The sequence below is a fragment of the Microtus ochrogaster genome, chromosome 6 (genome assembly GCF_000317375.1).
Source record: "Microtus ochrogaster isolate Prairie Vole_2 chromosome 6, MicOch1.0, whole genome shotgun sequence".
Lineage (NCBI taxonomy): Eukaryota > Metazoa > Chordata > Mammalia > Rodentia > Cricetidae > Microtus > Microtus ochrogaster.
Window position 1 is genome coordinate 60,258,527 of NC_022013.1, and position 22,128 is coordinate 60,280,654.

At 47.5% G+C, this 22,128-nt stretch overlaps 1 protein-coding gene across 1 annotated transcript in view; it reads right to left on the reverse strand.

Annotated features, from left to right (window-relative positions):
- Ogdhl (oxoglutarate dehydrogenase like) overlaps positions 1-9,918 on the reverse strand; it is a 22,161-nt gene extending 12,243 nt beyond the window's left edge. Inside the window, exons 1-5 of the mRNA XM_005348675.3 lie at positions 9,840-9,918; positions 8,004-8,075; positions 5,961-6,165; positions 4,222-4,392; positions 6-91 (exon numbers count right to left, since the gene is read on the reverse strand). Coding sequence (XP_005348732.1) covers positions 6-91; positions 4,222-4,392; positions 5,961-6,164 — 461 coding nt within the window. The 5' untranslated portion in view covers position 6,165; positions 8,004-8,075; positions 9,840-9,918. The remainder of the gene's footprint in view (positions 1-5; positions 92-4,221; positions 4,393-5,960; positions 6,166-8,003; positions 8,076-9,839) is intronic.
- Between the last annotated feature and the right edge of the window lie 12,210 nt (positions 9,919-22,128).

Sequence of the window (22,128 nt, forward strand, 5' to 3'; positions counted from 1 at the left end):
TGGTTGTTATCAAGTCTGAGGGCACAAAGGAGTCCAGGTCTGCATCCAGGATGCCCAGGGGGTCCAGCTGGGCCACATGGTGGCCTCGGATCTGGGAAAAGGGATATAGCAAGGCTGGACAGATCTTTAGTCCAAGGGAGGCTCAGAGCCCCACCCGACTTCCAGCTTCAGAATTTCAAGCTGTCACACATCCTACTGTGCTGTCGCCCAAGAATCCCTGATGACAGGCGACAAGAGCTCCAGTTCAAAAGTAAAACAAAAAAAAAAAAAAAGCAAAAACCTATAGAGGAAGTTGGACACTGCACACTATTCGTGTGATTTTCCAGAAACTTCCAAAGGATCTGGCATATGAACTAGGAAAATACACACAAGAGTAAGGAAAATTCCCATCTGCTGTTGTGAAACCACTTCCATGATTTCCCACGCACTTGGCATGTACATACACGATAATAATAAAAATTAGTAAGGAAAAATTTAAAAGATTGATTACCATTTTAAAAATTAATACGTATCAGCATTACAAGAAATCAAGCTAAAAAGAATCCATGAAGAAAAATTATTGTACAGAGATGGAACAATATAGGAATTGTAAAAACTGGATTGAAAGAATAAGATTTCAAAGAACCAGACTTTTAAGAATAGCTTGTCGGTGTACACCTTTAACCCCAGCTCTCAGGAGGCAGAGGCAAGTGGATCTCTGTGAGTTCGAGGCCAGCCTGGGGTCTACAGGGTGAGTTCCAGGACAGCCAGGGCTACACAGAAAAACTCGGTCTTGAAAAACCATAGGAAAAAAAAGAATATCTTGTTTTGAAGATTTGAGTAAGAAACTATATTTTAATTATAAATTATAATTACAAAACTAAATTAAGATTTAAACACTAATAGTAAGATGCAGCAAACAGTAATATTTCCACAGCAGCATGGCTATGCAGAGAAGAATGATTCCATTTAGCCAGCAGAATAGTCCCTCAAAACAAACAGAACTACAGGGGAAAATTCCTACACTCTGCTATTGCCAATCAGCAGCAACAGTGGACATTGTTATTCTAAGACTGTGTGGGCTATGAAAACATCACATAAGCCACTGCAGTGGCATCTCTGAGAACATTTATTGTTGGCATCTTTGAAAGGAGACGGTGCCATAAGATGGATGAGGTCAAACCCTTAGTCCTACGTTTGATGTATAAAGCTGCATCAGAATAAATCCATAATGCATGTTATCTTTCTAAAAAAAAAAATACACACTTCTCAGCTCTGATCATTGCAATTGACAAGATTTATAGAGAATATTCTCAGAACTTCCTGGAAGCCTAGACGGTTCTGGGAGGGGGGAAATAAAATATGTGATTATTCCAGTTATTTTTCTGCTGTTGTAATAAAACACTGATCGAGACCAATTTGGGGAAGAAAGGGTTATTTGGCTTTCAGGTTACAGTCCATTATGGAGAGAAACTGAGAGCAGAAATTCAAGGCAAGAACAAGGAGGCATAAATGAAGCAGAGACCAAGGGGAGGATCCAAGGATAGGAGGACCACCACTCACTGCTTGCTCAGCTACCTTTCTTATACAACTCAGGCCAACTGCCTAAGAGACACCGCCCACTGTAAGTTGGGCCCTCGTACATCCATTAGCAATTAACAAAATGATCCACAAGCCAATCTGACCGAGGCAATTCCTCAATTGAGGAATTCCCAGGTGTGTCAAGTTGACAACTGAAGCTAGCTATGACAAAGACTGACTCGGAGAATCTTACTAGTCAGAGAGCAAAGGGGTGCTGACCACTGCCAGGGTTGGGAATAAAGACACACTGTAAGTATGGCGGGGGAGAGCGGGGAAGGGAAGGGGTCAGCAATTTATAACAGAATAAAATTCCTCTAATATGTCAAGTGTGTTCATTAATGAGAAACTATAAAAAGAAAAAGTTGGGGGTTAGAATGATGGCTCGGTGGTTAAGAGCACTGGCTGTTCTTCCAAGGGACCCAGGTTCAATTCCCAGCACCCACGTGGCAGCTCACAACTGTCTGTAACTCTAGTTCCAGGGACTCTGGCACCCTCACACAGACATAACATTCAGGCAAAACACTAGTGCACATAAAATAAAAAGAAGAAGGTTTAGTACGGTGCTGCACACCTGTAATCTTAGCAATTGCTGAGGCAGGAAAACCATGAATGCAAAGCCAGCCTAGTCTGTAGAGAGAGACTACCGGGCGTGTGTAGAGGGGAGGGTGACAACAACCTTCACCGGTTACTTATGAAGGATGCACACAGTATCTTATTTCTGAAAAGCAGTCAAGGGAAATAGTGCCTCCCTGACCCTGCCTTTGCCACATGTTGCGATGTGGTTTTATTGTGATCTCGCTTCAAATAGCCAATGCCTGAATCCAGAGGCTCCCGTGTCTGGTACTGGCTAACTGAAGAAAAAGAAAAGATCAAGCCAGATATGGTAGTGCATGGCTATCATCTCAGCACTAGGGAGATAGTGGCAGAAGATCAGGCATTCAAGGTCATCCTTAGCTACAGAGCTAGTAGCCAGATGTGCTACAAGACAATATGGACTGAAGAGATGGCTGAGTCCTCTGCAAGTTCAAATCCCCAGCACCCACACAAACAACTAGGCACGGTTCCCCGTGCCTGAAACCTCAGTTAAAGCCAATGGAGTCAGATGGATCCCCCCAGAGTTTGCTGGCTAACCAACTTAGCCAAAACAATAAAGCTCTGGCTCAAGGAGAGACACTGTCTCAAGGCAATAAGGCAGAGAGGAAGGGGAAGACTGCAGACATCCTGCTCTAGCCTCACCAACACACACACCTACACACTCACACGTAAATACCACACATACACAGATGCTAACGGACTAAGAACTATGCTGGGATAAGACCAGATAAAGGCCCTCCAGTAACACCCCAGACGTCAATCTCCATACAATATGGTGGTTCTGGTTGATGTTGCTTGTTCTTATCAAGATCAATCATGAGGTCACACTTTCTGCATCTTTCACCAGTCAAGAAAACACAAATGAACTGGAAGATATTTTGGAAATCCTTGGGACCAGCAGGATTTGGTATTTTACCCTCTTCTTGATTTAGGCATATTTACAGACATAATGAGATATGTTGGAGACAGGACCCAAGTCTAAACATGAAATTCGCTTATGGTTTCACAAACACCTTACATGCAGAGCTGCAATGTGGTTCTGTGCAATGGCCTCGGGATGCCTGTGTTTTGACTACAATCAATCACATAAAATTAGGTGTGGAATGTTCCACTTCTGACGTCACATTGATTCTCAAAAAAATATCTCAGACTTTGGAGTTCTTTGGACTTTTTTTTTTTTGAGGCTTTTTTGTTTTGTTTTGTTTTGTTTTGGATGCTCTACTGGTCCAACAATCACTGTGCTGCCAGAAACCCACTGCCCATGGGTTCTCAGGCTAGTTAGATTCCCTGAGACACCATTTCACCTCATACTCCCACACAGAGGGTGCTGAATGGGAGATAGCGCTGTTGTTTCCATTTGCCAATGCCCTAGTGTTCCCAGGCCCATGTAGCAGCTCGCTGCTTCCTCCCACCAAGTCTCTTCAGGGCCCAGGATCCCAGGCATCACCCTCTGCATGTCACATTTCCCTTGTGAAATGCCTTCTGCCACCAGTTCCCACAGATATCCTCAATGGTTGCACCTGTTATGACATGGACACCAGTGTGGCCCTCCAATTAGTCTGTTCTGTCAAGAACATGGATCATCACCAAGACACACTGTCAATGACTGGGCCCAGCCTAGGGATCCAGCGTGAGAGAGTGCAAGCCTTCCGAATGAGCAGCTGGTGGGGGAGCCGCATTTGGTAAATTATTGATTCATCCCATCTCCACTAATGGAGCTCCTGCTGTAAACAGTCCCTGTTTCCTGGAATGCCCAGACTAGAGAATAGCTACCAAGTGTCAGAGTGTTCCACAGTCACTTAACACTAAATGCAATTGATTACCTACTAAGTGTCCCTCTAGGCACTCAGAGCATCGTGTGTGCGAGGTGGACAACAGCATGGGGAAACAGACAAGCCAGCAAACACATTCTAAAGCTACCAGGGAGGTGCTCTGAGCTCTAAATGGCATATGACAAGGTTGCTTCTCAATGGAAGTGACATCAGAGCTCAGCCTCCCGCTTCTCTCGCCTACTGCACCCTCCCCACGCCCTCCTTGCCCAGGCCTCAATCGATCGATTGCTCTCACCTGGTAGGCACGAATCAGGGACTGTACTGCCAGGTGGTCTTCTACCAACTTGCTGGTCTTGGTGCAACTTGAGACTGATGGCCTGATCTCGTGGATGACAGCAGGGGGCTGCGGCTGAGCAGGACCCAGAGAGGCCTCCTTACTAGCTTTCTGGAAAAAGCTGTCCCAGGACTGGGTAGGGAAAAAGAAAGACCCCAGCCAGGTCAGGATGTGAAGAGTTGTCATAGCCAAAGCACTCAGTTATCTTGGTAACCATGGTGCTCAGGGCGTCCCAGAGCCTCAGTTCAGGGACCCTGTACTAGCCCAGGGCTCCTACCCACTGCCCAGAATGCAGCACCTGGGTGAAGGTTCAGCTACAACAGGGACTTCTGCCCTGAGGGAAATCTGTCCTTGCACAATGGGTTGCAGGTCTTAGGAGATGGCAGGATAGTAGGCACAGACCACGAGATCTATGCATAGGTTTTTGTTTTGATTTCTTTGAGACAATAATCCTACTACTGGTAATTTATCCACAAATGTATGTACACACAAGTGTGTCCAGGTGTTTCCTTCAGGGTTGTCTATAAAAATGGTGATGTCCAAACAACCTAAATGACTATCAATAAGCAACTGCCTAAATAAATGATTGCAGAAGCTGGACAGTTATGCAGTCTGCAGTAAAAAGGTGCATCTGCTAGGGTGGATACAGGATACTTAGTACCAACACACACTGCAGGGAGGACACGCAGAAGACCACCTGTGGCCCAGCTGCTTCATAGAGAAGCAAGACGAGTCATGCATACAAACAGATACCTCTGGGCTCTAGGAGAGTAAGTAACAGTGTCCGGGGGAGGGTTGCTCGTCAGGCTCCTGGGAGAAGCCTGTGTCACATGCGAGAGGCCTCAGGTCCCATTCTCAGCCCAGAAAAAAACACTGTTACCCTCTTCTCAGTCCCTTGTAGTGCCAGTGGGAGAATCCTCACGGAAAGCAATGCGACAAGACATACCAAAATTGCACACATATATGCCCTTGGATGGAAGAAAACTCTTCCTACAGCCAGCTGTGTGCACACATACAAGGACACTCTGCAGCACTGGTCATGGCAATCAAGACAGGAAGTGCACCAGAAGCTTGTTACTGGGGGCTGGGTGGCATCCATGTGATAGACAATTACACAGGAGGAAATAAACAAGCAATGGGGCTCTCCATGCACGGACGTGGAAAGAGCTGAAAGAGCCAATCAAAGCCAAAGAACACAATTAGGACTGCCGCCTGTCACTTTGGCGGAAAAGTGGGGAAATTCCGTTATCTTTACAAAAAGTTTGCATAAAGAAAAATCTCAGAAAGAGAAGAAACAAAGAATAAACCGCGTGGCAGGCTGGGAGGGGCCTCTTGATTTTTCATACTTCTTGAGTCTGAGCATTGTGACTGTGACTGGCCTCCCACGCCACCTTTAGTTGTCGATGGGTATTAGTTTATCAGACGATATATCTACAGGCATTTATTTCTTAATTTCACCTCAGGAGCCACTTGGAAAGAGCTCAGCATAACCAGGGAGGACTGGTCTCTGGCATGCTAGGCAAGGCATCTTCGTGGAACCACCTCCCACCGGTCTCGTCAGCAAGAAAGCAAGAAGCCTCTCGCTTCTTCCCCACACAGATACACAGGGACTGAGGTCATGGCTGCTTCCCAGCAATCCCTCATGCTACCACACACTCCAGCAGCTTCTCGCCCATGAAAAGAAGAAGGCAGATGCCAACCTTGTGAACACTCTGTGGGTTTTCCAGCCAGGCAAAGTACATCTCCTCCATGTAACTGGAGCTGACTCCACTTCTGCTGCTTGGAACGGTGGTCGGTGGCCCAGAGGACATCCTGTGCCCACTGAACATTGGGATGTCCCGTGTGGCCAGGAGCCTCATGGCCTGTGGTCCCAACCTGAACGGCAGCAGCCTCAGCTGACTCATTCTGAGCATGGGCAATGAAGCAAAGGCACAAATCACAGGACAAAGTCAAGAGGAAGCTCAGATAGGTGCAAATTCACTCCTAGCAGCTATGGTCCTGCTAGATGGTGGCCCCAGACTAAGCCAAGGTGAGACATAGGTAACACACTCTCTTCCACCTTCATTTTCTAGAGGGAGATTTCGGCTCAGCAACCTTCTCCAGTGATCCTGGGCCCTTACCTCCAGCCTAGGCTCCCTCTTTGTTGGTCCCAGAACCCTCCTACCCCCCATATATACAGCCCTGCTTCTGGAGCCCACTCAGAAGATCACAGGATATATGTGGGCAGTAACTCAAAAAAGGGCTGGGCACACAGCCTACCACCTTGGAGGTGGGGCAGGGGTCCTCCAGGCACTGTGAATGGTTAGAAAAGGCAGGGAGAGGACACTGAGGAGCAAAGACTCAGAGAGACAAGGGGGGACAAGACATACTATGGCTAGAGTTGCTGGTCACTGGTCAGAAGTCACCAGTGACTCCTTATGACTGCAATACTGGGTCAGGACACCCTTCCTCTCAGGCAAAACCATAAGGCAGGAGCCCAGGCCTCACCAGCCCTCGCTTCACGCATGTGAGGACCAAGACTCCATGTGGTGGAGGCAAAACCAAAGGAAGCAAAGTGATGCTTCCTGCCGCAGCTCCTTCTCAGGCTATGAATGCTGCCTGGAACTCACACATGGGACAAACACCACCCAAAGCACCGTCAGCCCAGGGTGCTTGCAAGCTGGAGGCCACCCAGGCACAGGGACACAACTCTGGGTTCCCTTCACTTGTCCAATTACCTGCCCTTTGCCAAGGAAGAGGCTTGGATAATGGGCAGGCAAGCTCTCAATGAAGAGACTTCCTCAGACACCTCTCCCCAGAACAGGAGTCTTAAAGGTCCCCTCCACTCCCAGAGAACTGCCAGGCTTCCCACTCAAACCCACCAAGGGCCCCTGCAGGCCCAGTGCTGGCCACCTCATGGAAAGTGGGATCTCTGTTCTGACGCCATGGCTATGAACAGCAGCTCAGTCTCCTGCCCAGCCTGAGCAGATCCTTCCTACTGAGTACTACTAAGGCTCTCCTGCTTGGGGAGGCCAAGCCTCAAAGCAGAGAACAACCCTAGAACCACTCATCAGAGTCCAGAAGCCCAGGCCCCTTGTGCAGCTTTGGGACTGAGAACACATATATTCTAGGGCAGTGGCTCTCAACCTTCCTAATGCTGCAACCCTTTAACACAGTTCCTCATGCTGTGGTGACCCCCAACCACAAAATAATAATAATAATAGTAATAATAATTATTATTATTACTATTACTATTATTTTGAGACAGGGTTTCTCTGTGTAACAGTCCTGGCTGTCCTGGAACTCACTTTGTAGACCAGGCTGACCTCAAACACACTGAGATCTGCCTGCCTCTGCCTTCCAAATGCTAGGATTAAAAACATGACCACTGCCTGGCTCATAAAACTATTTTTTTGCTACTTCATGGCTGTAATTTTGCTACTTATGAACCATAACGTAAATATCTGATATGCAAGATACCTGATATTCAACCCCTGTGAAAGGGCTGTTCAACCCCCAAAGGTGTCACGACCCACAGGTTGAAAACTGCTGTTCCAGCCAGCATAACTGGCTCCTGGGTCCTGCTTAGAGTCGGCCCTAAATAAATGCCCCTAGGTGTGTCCGGCCAACTGTTTACCTACTGCACCCCTCCACCCTAGCCCTGCCACGAGACGTCACTGGCTGGAGCTCCTGCAAGGGATCAAGTCCACCGGAGGACAGGTATGGCTCTCCCCGGCTGCCTCCTCTCACCAGTGCAAACTCACGTGAGTTGGAGGGACAGGAGAGTTCCTCAGCCAAGGAAGAAGGGTGGTCTCCTGAGGTGACCCGCAGCAAGTCTGAACAGAGAAAAATCAGTAACTAGAAAATACATTCTCCTGCAGGGAGGGAGGGGGCCTCACAGAACTCTGAACTTCAGGTGCCCCAGGGTTCCCTCCCACACACAGTGAACCACTTGGGGCTGGCAGCAGCTTTCCAAAGATAAAGCCTGGGCCCCAGGGTCAGACAGCTGGGGTCACAACATGGAGATATCACGAGAACCCAAACCACCATGGGGCGTCGGCACCTGCATTCCACACAGCAAGGCATATAGACTATAGTCAGAGGAAGGGCCTGCAGCCAGGTAAGGCTAGGGTCACAGTGCTCACTCAGCTCCTCAGCGGGGCGCAGAGGCAGAGAAGTCTGAGTTGGAGACTGACCATCTGTCTGCTCCAGGACTTGTGTCCTCCTCACAGCAGCACTGAGATCTCTTAGAGGCAAGGTCCCAGTTACTCCATCTGCCAGCTTTACCCCCACAGGGGGATGGGACAATTCAGGCCAGATAGGGACAATGCCTGGCTTTATCCAGCCTGGCCCTGTGTAGGAACATTGTGTTTTACAAACGCGGAACAGTCTGGGCAGCCAAACGCTGTTATGGCCTTCACCCAACCCACAGGGGATGCCAGTCCTTCCTACCCCCATGCCAGCTGGGCTGGAGGACCCCAGAGCTCTCCTGGGCTCTACATCTACAGATAGAGCCCTAGTTAGCCCTGCTAGGTGCTGCCCATACAGGGCAAGATGGCAACAGGGACCCCAAAAAAGGGACCTGTGCAAGCTTCTAATGGACAGATCTTGGGGACATCTCTCTCTCTGGAACCTGTGCAGGCAACCTGCCTCTAAGTCTCTCACAGGTGCTCCGTAATGGCTCTCTTGGGGAAATCAGAAGAAATCAGAGCAGGGAGCCCCCTCCCCCCACCCCCAAGACCTCAAACAGAGCAAAGAAGCAGAACTTGCATTTCTCTCTACTCTTGGAAACTGGACGCCAAGGAGCTAGGCAGCAGGGTGGGTCACGGAGAAGGTACAGGAAGGGCCAAACTAAAACCCAGAACTGGGAAAAGCTCAAAGACAGGTGAGGCCCGTTTGAAGGTTACAGGTGGATGTGTGGCGGGGAGCCACCCAGACTGGCGTGGGCTTGGACCCTGTGGGTCTTGCGGTTTCTGAGCTGGCCTTTGCAGAGTATGGCCCTTAGGGTCAGGTAAGGCCTCTTGGGGCCTTGGGAGGGTGGGGAAAGCACCTCCTATAATGGCTGAGACTACGGGCTACTTGAGCCAGAAAATCTGGCCAGCCTCAGTTTCTTCAAGTGGGAGCACAGAAGGCAGTTAAAATGTGTAGGGCCTGTCCCCGCTAAGTCCTGGGACTTCGAAGCTTCCTGCTTATCTTGCGCAACCCTGGGACCTCCTCAACTTCAGTGCAGCTCAGCCCCCTCTCCCAGGAAGGGTCTCAGGCAGGCTCCTCCCCGGACCACGGAATGTGAAGAATGGGAGGGGGTCTGCAAGCTTCCGGCTAGCGACCCAGCTCTGAGGCCGGAAGCCCCCCTGTGGGCGCTTCACTCCTTCCCACGAAATCTGCACTCGCCTGCTGAACCGCACAAAGGGCCAGGGGTCCTGAGGAACTCCCGCACTTAGTCAAGGGCGAAAACAAGGTCACGTCCCCCCCTCCGCCCCACCCCCGCCTCTAAAGGACCGGATTCAGGGCAGCGGGTCGCGGGCAGCGCGCCCCAGAATCCAGCAGCGAGGAGCAGAGAGGCCAGCTCGCGGGAACGGGGGTCGCGCCCCCGCGCTCACCGGCTGGCCGGGGTTCCGGGCCCCGCGGTCCTGGGGGGCTGCGGGTCCACGGGCTGTGCAGAGGGGGACGCGCGTGTGCGTGCGGAGTGCCGGACCAATTACCTGAGTCACGTGGCGCAGCCGCCCGCGAGCGCGCACCCCTGGGATTCCGCGCGTCGTGACGTCTCGGCAGACGCCCCGCCCTGTCTGCGGCCGGCGCTGTCCGCGGTGCTGACCCCCAGATCCAAAACAACACGCGGCCCCCAAAAAGGCAAGCAGGAGTCCAGGCCTGCCCTGGCTTTGTGACTGGAGACCCTCCTGGGTTCATGAACCCCAGTGTCCTCCACTTGAAACTAAGGAGAATGTACCAGAGTAAAGCAGACGTGTGTGTGTTTGGGGCGGGAGGAGAGATAATTTCCACTCTATAGTCTGTAAAATGGGAATGCTGTTAAAATATTAAAAGTTCTGCTGTCTTCAGGCTGTTTGGAAGAAAGATTGAAGTAGTTTGTGAAATCACACTACCCATCCACTTTTTGAGTGACTGTGGCCAGGGTTTCCTCCCCTCAGAGCACCATTGCCACAACTATGCTACAGTGAATATCTAGACAGAGCCTGTGGGAAATTTCCCTGCAACATACATAATACAGGTGGGTGACTCTTAAGTATTGCTGAGTGGTGTGAGTATGTGCTTTCTCAGGCCAACGAAACAGTGTCCTCTCTGCTGGGATTTTTACTCCCACTGACGGCGCAAGAGGATTCTTAAGTCTTTGAATCTCAGTGTCAACTTTCTAGTTTGGCCAGAATAGCAAAAGTGATGTCTTATTATTATTTTAATCTGCACTTCTTTTATTATTAGTGATTTGCAGCTCAAGGTGTTTGTCAGTTTGGGGTTTTTTTCTGTTGTAGTTCTGTCTGTTTTGGTTTTTTTGTATCGGGTTTGGCTTCATTTATTAGCAGGTGGTCCTGGGGCTGGACTCAAATGCTGTATACCTGTGCCCGGAAACGCCATCAGCTGGACTTTACAGAGTTACTGTAACAGCCCCTCCCTGGCTTCTGTGTTTCCATCCCTGAATCCTAATTCAGCATAGCAGCCATAGATTTCCTTGTAGTGCACAACTTCATGCTGCTGCTCAATTCAAAACCCTCCAATGACTCCCCATTTTACTAAGATGAAAGGCCAGAGGCCTTACGTCGGCCATACTGTCATGTACTGCTGTCTGGGGGACCAGCCTCCAGCAGCACAGGGCAGGAATCCACGGAGTTGGTGAGGCTAAACTTTTCTATCTGAGGAGGGTGAGGGAAAGAGGCACTCACAAACTGTCTTGATAGTTTCCTTCTTGATTCTCTCTCTTCTTGATTCTCTTTCACCATCTCATGTTGTTTCATAGCTTTTATACCCCAGCAGAATCTTCCAGGCAGTGCAAGAGTCAAAACAGTTGTGTTCCATTTTCCAAGCGAATGATTAGAAGTCAAAACATGTTTTTCATCTCCCTCACATGATTAAACATTTTATGTATTACAGGTGAAAGACAAATTATCCCAAGAACCCACATGCATTCATACCCAAGCAACATGTTGTAGATTAACTACGTGGCAAGCAAGGTGTTCTTGTCAGGTCTTTCACTGGCAGGCCGCATTCTGGAGTTACAAAGAGTGGGCCAATTACTTTATTACTTATCTTGAAAGGAATCTTAAGGAAATCACAAACCTAAACTTATTTATATGAAAAAGAATCAGTCATTTCTACTTAAATCTTTAGGGTACATATCCATTCATTAATAGTTTTTTATATCAGGAGATTGAGGACAGAAATGGGTATAAAGGATTAGTCATCACCTTTGGTCATCATCCAAATCTAGCAAGAAAAGTCCATTAGCCAATAATAATTGGGTTGGCTTGTTCTTGTTCCCTGACCTTAAAGAGTTTCACATTCAACTATGTGCCTTTCTAAGACTTTAGGTTGTCTTCTTGGGTTTTCCACCTCAAAGTTACTTAACAAAAACATCTTAGTCTAACTTTGCTATTTCCACAGCTTTGTTTAAGCTGTGATGCACTCCGAGACCTGTGACCATATCTCCCAACATTTAGGTTAAAAGAATTTAAACTAGCCAGACTATTGGGACTCAATTGTTAGTCATTAACTTGAGGTCCAATCCATGCAGCCCCTTAGGTGAGACTCACAGACCTTGGCTGTGAAATATCCTTGTATTTATTTTTATTCATTAAAACTCTGTATAAGCCAATATTATTATTATCAAAGTAGACAGTACAGCTTAGGGAAAGGTCATCTTCTTGACAATCCACAGGTAAAAATGCCCACTAGAATGGGATGTTTCCAAGAGATAAACAACACTTACAGGCAGTGGTGTGAGATCTCCCCACATCCACTCACACCATGCTAGACACCAGAGAAAGGGAGCTGCAGCAAACATGTAAAGGCACAGCAGAAGCAAAAGACATTTCCAGGGTCTGCAGTCCCGTGGCTTTGCCTAAACAAGACTGGCCCATCAGAGGATTCCCTTCTGGTGTGCTGACATCTGGAACTTGAATTGCAACTCGCAGCTCCTCTGGTATAATCCATGGTAATCACGATTGAAACAAATGTGTGATGTAATTAAAAGCGCATGCCCACAAAACTACAAAATACATTTCACAAAAAGGGATTAAAACACATGTCAAGTACATTCTTATAGCTGCCTATGAAGGAAAATAGGGTGAGACATAGATATAATAGCTCGATTCTGCAGATCAGTGTCTATAAATTGCTGTAAGCAGATGAATTTAATTAACTCTTCCTCTACATCCCAGTGTTTATTCAGAGATAACTGGTGTTCCTCTGGCCAAAGGCCACACCTGGTTTCACACAGGCCCAACTCAGCATATTTATTTTGTTTTGTTGTTGGGTTTTGTTGTTGTTGTTGCTGTTTGTTTCCCAAGTCAGGGTTTATATAACATTGGCTGTCCTGGAACTCACGCTGTAGACCAAGTTGGCCTTGAACTCACAGAGATCCACCTGCCTCTACCTCCCAAGTGCTGAGATGAAAGTTGTGTGTCACCACTGCCCAGCCCAACTCAGTATCATTTTAGAAAATACTTGTTGACTGAAAAACCAAGTTAGTAGACACTAGACTTGTGTTTTGGGTTTGTATTGTTGCAAAGAGACACCATGACCACGGCAACTCTTATAAAGGAAAACATTTAATCGGGGCTGGCTTACAGTTCAGAGATTTAGTCTATTATCATCATGGCAAGAATCATACAGGCAGGCTGGAGAGATGGCTCAGAGGTTAAGAGCACTGATTGTTCTTCCAGAGGTCCTGAGTTCAATTCCCAGCAACCACATGGTGGCTCACAACCATCTGTAATGAAATCTGGTGCCCTCTTCTGGCCTGCAGGCATACATGCACTGTAAACACTATAAACAAAATAAATAAATAAATAAATAAATCTTAAAAAAAAAAGAATCATACAGGCATACAGGCAGACACAGTGCTGGAGCAGGAGACTGTACCACACTGGCTGTAGTTTGAGCATATAAGACTTCAAGCCCACCCTGACAGTGATGTATTTCCTTCTACAAGGCTACACCTGCTAATAGTGCCACCCCCTATGGGCCAAGCATTCAAACACATGTGTCTATGGGGCCATACCTATTCAAACCACTACAACTTGGGTTCTTAAAAATAAGCAGAATTTTATTTTGTGTGGATGAGGGTATGTGCCCAGCATTTGTGAGGCTCTGGATTTTGATCTCCAGAAAATTTGACATGGAGAAAGAAACTCTTTGGGAATTCTTTCACTATGCATTCTCACAATAAGCCAGCTTACTTAAACCCAAAGAGGAGTTGATATAAAGGTCATGTGGAAGTCAATCATGGAATAAGAAAGCTGAAGAAGTTTTGGCCAGGACTTAGCCAGAGAAGAACTGTCTCTTCACAGCTCTTAGACTGCTTAAGTTCAAATTTCAGAGCCTCCTGTTTGCTCGAAGCCCCTCTGCAAAGGCAGAAGTGAGACATGAGGGAGAGGAGTCACTCACAGAATGGGATGCCGAAGAGGCTGCCAGAGACAGGAACCACTGCCTAGGAAGCCTGCTGGTGGACCAGCCTCCCAGCTTAATTGTTGCTCTGCTAATTACAGCAATTGAAGCAATTATTTGGGAGCAATCAAGGCTCCCGTGAAGGTGGCCATCATTCTTAAAAGCCTAAAAACTTGTGGTAAAAGAGGCTGGAGCGTCACAAAATTAGTGGGAGCAGATGCCTGTCTTTTCTTTGTCAGGTGTGGGGTACAGTCACGTGCGTTGATTTTTTTTTCTGGTAGTAAGAACTAGTTAATTCAGGAAATATGAAGCTAGAGAGGTAAAAGTCTTCCTTTTCTTGTTCTGACCTCCATTTCCCTTCCAGCGGTACCCCTGGCTAGTCTGGTGAACATCTTCCCAAATTGTTTCCATATATTTGCATACATGTCCGTGAATACATATACACACAATAAAAACATAATTATCACTAGAATGTAAGTCAACAAGTATCCCTTCTGCCTTTTTTGAGGGTCTTTATTATTTTAATCTTAATACATACAGGACGCCCCTTATTTTTAGTGGATATTGAACTCATTGTATAATGACTGCATTTTACTTCTCATTGACTAAACACTTCCTTTTTTTCCACTTATAAATAGAGAAAAGTGTATAATATTTAATCGTGTTCTAACAATAAAGCTTGCTTTGAATCAGAGGGCAGAGCTAGCCACTAGCATCAGAATTAACCTCAGATGTTTTGGAGGACTGAGGACAGATAGGCAGGAAGTAGTGAGGTAGGCTTAGAGAGGATCTCACTCCTTTTAGGAGTGGAAGAGATAGGAAGTCACTGGTGGCTTCTCTACCACTTCTCTGATTGATCATTCAGGCTCTTACCCTGATATCTGGCTCCTGATCTTTTATTGATAAAGAATAATTAGATAATGCATCATCTGGTGTCATGTTGGGGGCCTGAAATCACGAGAGAGCTGCTTGCCCCTGACTTTACAGCCCCCACAGCAGCCGCCTCCGGTTGGCATTTCTTCCCTTGCCCCAAACCCTCTGAGGAAGTTTGAGATTTTCCTATTGCAATCTCTACAACATCCTCCAGCTGCAGCCCAAACTGCAGGGGCCCCAAACTCTGCAGGCGCTTGGGCTCCAAATGCGATGGGGGGGGGGAGGTTACCAGCCCAATGCCAACTGACTCTGCCTTCAGGCAGGTAGTGTTCTCACTTCCCAAAACACACGCTTCTTCTGCTCGTTCCTGTGTACGCTTTTCAGGCAACTAACTCCTCCTCACTGCAGGCTATGGTCTTCCCCTGGTCTCCCTCCTCAGGGCCGTTGAAAACAGACATGTGGTTTTCCGGTCTTCCTTTCCTATCTCCTCTCTGGGGGTCTGGAAAATCATCTGAGAGCATTGTATCCATTAAACCTGGGCTTTTTCTAATTCGATTTGATTTGGTCTGATTTGGATTATGGCATTGGCCGAGAGGCTTATTGGGGTCCAGAAACCTCCAGGGCATGTGCTATATCGCCTTGCTGTCGCTCAGAGGAGCCACCTCTGAACCTCCCTCAATAGACCTCCCATGTGAGCTGTGTTGCATGGTGTGGTTTTGTGGTGCCCCTTGGCTCCAAGTGCCAAGGTTGCCTTCTGGTGTTAAACAATTACATTGGTGCCAAGACTCAATAGGCTCTCCTGGCACTTCCTCCTGCCCACCGGCAATCTGAGGCACACCAGGACTGTATATAGTCTACCTACAACAGGCTCAATTTCCATGGTCCTACAAGCCTTCCACTGAGTCTATATTCTTCTTTCACATAGAGAAATTCATGAGCTCGGGTTATTTTATAGTCCTCTGGTATCTAGTTGACCTTGGAGGGCAAGGGACAAAATATTATTCCTTTCACTCCCTCCATCCACATTAGTACTGGCTTCCAGGAATGATTATTGAACACCCAGAAGATTATACCAGTATATACCAGTTATACCAGTATGGCCATCTGGGATTTTTAACAACTGTAGGACATTCAGATAAAGGTTGAACAAAACCAACTGCTTCTAAACAAATCTCAACTTTGTTAAGATTCAATTTTTGAAGTAGTTACTTTGATTAAATTTAATAAGTCTTCTCCCCTACCACCACCGATAATAAGTTTCTTCACCCATGCAGTAAAGCCAGATCAAGCTGAACTGAAAAGTGTAAGAACAGGGTATATTTGAGCAGAACAACTCCTGGCAGGTTCTCAGATGCCAGGCCAGAGAAGTTGTGCTCCCAAACAAAAGCGGGAGATTTTAGAGGTTGTAGGTGAGGGATGATGCCGTGTCTGCCACAGCTGGGTTTGTGCCCAAGTATGGACAAAAACTGGGCGCTAAGGTGGGGACTTTGGTGGCTGACAACTTCAGGAGGGGAAGCTGCAGGAGCTGCCAAGAATGTGGCATTGGTCTTAGGGGCTTCCCAGATCCGGTAAGTGGGAGTTCCAAATCAACAGAAGTGACGGGCACTGTTTGTCTTTTAAGATAGTTGTTACAAATGTTTCCAAAGAGCAGAGTAAATAATAACAGAACACTGTTAATTTAAATAGAGGTTCATTTGAACTTTGACACTAAGAACCTTTGATCATCATCCTACCTATCATCTCTAAATCTTTTCTTTTGCATACATTATGTAGCTTATACCTTCTGTGGCTTCCTTAGGCTTAAAAAAAAAACTACTGTGTGTGTGTGCCACATGTGTGCAACTGCCCAGGGAGGCCAGAAGATCCTCTGGAGCGGGAACCAAACTCATCCTCTGCAAGAGCAGGAAGTGTCCCTAACACCCAGGCACCTACCAGTTGTTCAGTTTCTAGCTTTTTTTGTGTCTTTTTAATTTTGAAAAAAAAAATCTAATGATCTTTTTCTCTCTTTTTTTTTCTTTTTTTGGTTTTTTTGAGACAGGGTCTCTCTGTAGCTTTGGAGCCTGTCCTGGAACTAGCTCTTGTAGACCAGGCTGGTCTCGAACTCACAGAGATCCACCTGCCTCTGCCTCCCGAGTGCTGGGATTAAAGGTGTGCGCCACCACCACCGGGGCAAAAAGTCTAGTGATCTTAATTCAGGTCAAAGATATCTTTATTTCTATATCCTTTTAATATTTCCTTCTTTTATTTATTGGTTCCTTTTTGTTCCTAGGAATGACACCTCCACAGTGAGCTGGCCCCTCCCACATCAATTAGCAACCAAAAAAAATCCCAAAGACAAGTCCACAGGCTAATTTGATGGAGGCGAGGTTTCAGTTTTTGTTCCATCTTCATCAGTATGTCTAGGTTTGTGTCAAGTTGACAATAAAACACTAAACAGCACACACACACACATCCCCCGACATCCAGAACACTTTTTTAGAGACACATCGGGGTTGTGGTATGCTTGAGTTGTTTATCTGCTTGGTGGATGAGCAATACTTCACAGTATGTGCCACAGATGGTTTGGGCATTCACTGATAAAGGACAGCAACATCATTTCCTGCTGTTGACCTAAGGCCTCATTTTGCAAAGAATAAATGCATAAGTGATTAATGGCTGGGTCGTATCAGATAATCATATGATTAATTTTTTAAGGAACTTCTCATTTCTTTTTCAGAATCTGTTTCATTTTACATCCTCACCGACCAAATATGTGGGTGACTCAGTTTCTTGGCATCTTTGCCAAGATGTGTGTGTGTGTGTGTGTGTGTGTGTGTGTGTATGTGTGTGTGTACTACCCATCCTGATGAATGTGTCACAATATTTTATCTTGGCTCTAATTTGACTTTACTGAATGGCTAACGAGTATCTTTTCATACACTTGTTTGTCATCTATATGACCTCTTCAAAGGAATGTCTGTTTGTGTATTCTAGCCTTTTCTAATCAAATTGCCCTTGTTCCTTGTTTTTCTTTCCGTTGGAGCTGAGAGTTCTGTGGATAACCCAGACATTGTTCCCTGTCAGACACACTTCTCACTTGTCTCTTCGTCCTCTTAAAGGGTCTAATGCAGCTAATTCTAATGTGTCCAGCTTGTCATTTATTCCACGGTTTGCATTTCTGATGCCTGCAGAAGGTTTCTTTGTTTATTAGGGGATTATCAGTGCAAGTGGAGTACCTGGGAGGAAGGAGGATGCACCAAAGAGACACGTGTCTCTCACCCTAGCATCTAGACTACTGAAACAAGGTACACCCCACCCCATCCCAGGAGGTGGAACTGGAATTTCCCCTAGGAACATCCTGCTGGGAGAAGGAAAGCATTGAAACCTGGTGCCAGTTTGAGGGCTCCCGTCTGCTGGGAAGACCATGATGGATGAGACCACACACAACTCAAGAGCCTAATCATGCATTCAAATGCTTCTATTTAATCCTCATGCTGGGATCCATCAGATGGACTGGGGTGTGTGGGGGTGTGGGTGTCATTGCATCTATTTTGACCTCTTTCCTCTATCCTGTGTGACCACATTGGCTAAGTCTCCTTTTCACTATTAATTTGGCTCTTTTATCGGCTTATCAAGGATGGGTGAGCAATCTTGATGTGCCGGAGCAGTCAAAATCCAGTAACACCATGGCCTTGTACTTGCTGTGCTATCCAGTAACACCATGGCCTTGTACTTGCTATGCTAGGCAAATGTTCTGCTACCATGTGCTGTACCCACACCATCTAGGAAATTTTCACATCACTGTATACTCTGAATGTTTCCTCCCAGTTTTCACTGGAAGGCTGTATTATTTTACATTTAAACCCATCAATTTTGAGCTAATATTTGTATAGGGAGTGAGCCTCAGGTTGAGCCTTTTCTTGTCTTCCTAGGCATACCAACACTCCATCACCATTTGTTCAAAGAAATAACTGCCTTTCCTGCACTGAATTACTTTTGTGCCTTTGTCAACAACTTATCTGGGCATTTTGTATGGTCCTTTTTCTCAGACCACATTATAGAGATATAATTCACATTCTACTCATGACATCTGTTTAAAATGTGCCTCTGGTCGTTGTTGTTGTTGTAATAGCCTCAGAGTTGTGAGAACACACTAACCCTACTACAACAATTCGAGGGTGCCCAAGACCAGTGGCCACAGGAAATTTGGGGGTGTCTTTGAGTCAGAGAAGGCCTCTCCTCTTGTCTCAGGTAGGTTTGACTCTGGAGTTAGGGTGTCAGATGTTGACAGTCACACAAAATGTCTACCGAGTCAGTGGCTTCTAGATGCTTGTGAAAATGTGAGGAGTGGAATTCATGGACCACAAGAGGCTTGGTTTGGTTTCATTTGGTTTTTTTGTTTGTTTGGGATTTTTGTTTTGTTTTGTTTTTTCAAGACAGAGTTTCTCTGTGTAACAGTCCTACCTGTCCTAGGTGTTGCTCTATAGACCCGGCTGGCCTCAAACTCAAGAGATCCACCTGCCTCTGCTTCCCGAGTGCTGGGATCAAAGGTGTATGCCACTACACCCAGCTATGGGTGAGTTTTATAAGGAGTTTATTAGTTCATTACAGAGTCACAGGCTGGAGTTTAAAGGGTCCAGGGCCCCTGTACAGCAGAAGGAAGTCCCAAGAAATAGATCTGCTAGCCTGGGGTCTTTCTAAAGAACTTACGGCAGAAACTGAGGAGAAACATGGGTAGAGGTTTGAGCTTATCAGTCTGGTTGGCACAACCACAGGCATCTAGGTGCCTCCTCTCAGTTTTGGTGACATCCTCAGGTAGAGCTTCCAGACAGGGGTGAGAGAAGAGACAGGACCTGGAATCAGAACACTTGTCTGGTACACTGGCTTCCAGCAAGGCATTGTCTGAGCTGCTGTTTTGGGGTTCCTGTCCTACCTGACCAACGCCTATGTCCTGTTCTCGCCAGAGTGTGGTCCTCAGCTGACAGGCTGTGATGTGAGGAGCTGAGCTCCACCTGAAGGCTCTAAAGTTCCCTGACAAGTTCTCCAGGCCACCACTGCCATCCACAGGCCCCATCAGCCATTACCATTGGTCTTGGCCACTAAACTCCAGAGAGCATGTATGAGTTAGGTTTCTGAAACTCCAAAAATACCCAAGACACTCAGCTCAGAGAGAGAGAATATGTTCTTTGGCTAGTGGCTTCAGTGCTTCTGTGTATGGCAGGGCTGTGTGATGGGACCTGTGGCAGTCCATCTCGTGTGCAGGGGCACAGCACACCTCATGGCGAGGAAAGAGAGGAAGAGGCAAGGTCAGGGTCACATTATCCTCTTCACGGGCATTCCCAGCCATCTCTAAGACTTCCAACTAAGCCCACCATCTCTTAAATTTTTAACTACCTCCCAATAGCACTATGGGAAGGAGGTCAAACATTTAATTCAGTGGAATTTGAAGGACACTCAATATCCAAACCATCGTAGGATGGACCAAGGGTCCCCTCCCCAGAAAATGGATGTCCCCTTGCCAGCCCCAATTCTTCACAGACTTCCAAAGACTAGTCAGTGCTGGGAAACAGTGACTGCCGGCCACGTAGGTATCTGTTTGGAGGCTCAGAGGTTGCCCATCTCCAAGAGTTCGCAGATGGATACCAGCATTCCCATTACTTGGGCCCCTGGTGGCTTACCTTACAGGCGTCGGAATTCTCTGGTCCCTCTGAGATAATGTGGGGTCACGACTCCCTGCGTTGCTTTCAAGGAAGGAAGCATCCCTGCTTGTAGCCTGGGGGCTAGCCTCCTGGTCTCTCCAGAGAGGCCCGGTTCTCAGCGGTCTCCCGGTCCTTACCTCTAGCCAGAGTCTGCTTTCCAACACCTAGGAGATTGGATTCCATGTGGCCGGGCATCTTGTAGGTGATCCCTCTCATTCCAGAACAACTCCTTGACCGCATCTGTACCTGGTCTGGCCTAGGGTCTCGGACATCCAGGGCTCAGGAGACACTCTGCCGGAAGAGGCGTGGCAACTGTGGAAATTAACAGCCTATGGCCTGGAGTCCTGTGGCACGAAGGAGAGTTTTCCGGTGCAAGCAGAAGTAGTCTGAAGAAAGTGCCCTGAGGAGGTTGAAGGGCTGGGCTGCCAGGAGTTTTGAAAGAACAGGGCCTGAGGGGCTGTGCAGGTTTTGAGGCGTACTGTACCAGGGTTCCTGCCTTGGGCTGCCCTCGGGCCCCCTCTAGCAGGAGTTCCTCAGAGAGCACTGGAGCGCCCTGTCCCACCTCAGTGCAGAAAGACTCTCTAGGCTCTGCTCCTCCCAGCCCAGTGTGACAGTCAATGCCCAGTGCAGTAAATCCTCCCTCGACACAATTACCCAGCTACAGTTGCACCCAAAGGTGTTGGTAGACGGTTGTGTGAGAGCGGGTGCTGGCAAGACAGCGCTCATCCTGCTGCATCCTCAGAGTCCGCTAACTTTCTAGACTGAAGGTTCTGCAGGCAGTGAGAGAAAGCTAACAGGTCTTAGTGGGGCTTCCTGAAAAATGGAGAGAAGCCGGAGGAGTCCCATCCTGCACAAGAGCAGCTGGATAGCCAGCCTGACAGCCCCACGCCTTTGTCTCATCTCCTCAGGAGGGCAAATGGACCAGGCAGGGGCTTCCTGGACCAGAGGGAGTGTTGATGACAAAGGCCTGGAGGCAGCAAGAGTCTGATATATTTTGGGAGGCCGGGAGTCTTGCCCAGACATTAGGTGCTCTCTAGTGCGGCTAAGGGTTAGACAGGTCCAACCAGGGATCTTGGGAGTGCTCAGAGCTCTGAAGAGCCCCTTCAGGGTTCGAGTGAAGGACCAGTCAGTCTATTTTGGAAAAGTCATTCTGGAAGTTGTTCAAAGACTGGTAGGAGGACCAATGAAGGTCAAGAAGAGGCTTCCCTAATGAGGGACTCAAGGGAAGAAAGGTATCCGCGGGACAGGGAGGGGGAATGGGAAAAGAGTTACAAGGTGGGGTGGTAAGGCTGGGAGCACCTTAATGGTGGGTACTGAGAGGGTAAGAGTCAGCATGCCTTCAGGGAGCCTAGAGGTGCATTCAACACCGCTGCCCCGTATGGGGGGCGGGGTGCAGGGATGAGTCCTACCATGCATTTCAGACCAAAAGAACTATTTGCTCAGGACCCTTGGAGTGCAACCCAAGTACTCGGCCAAGGAGGCCTTGCTTTGGGGACTGGTTCAGGGTGTGGCTCACTCACTTGTAGCTAGTTCCAGGAGAGTTTTAAGCCCTGCAGAGGCTCTAAACAACTCGAAGACATGAGAAGAGAATTGAAGGAACGCTGAAGTGACCGGCAAAGCAGTCAGAAGCTGGGTCTCTTCTTTCCTTTCTCTCTCTCTCTCTGTCTGTCTCTCTCTCTCTGTCTGTCTCTCTCTCTCTGTCTGTCTCTCTCTCTCTCTGTCT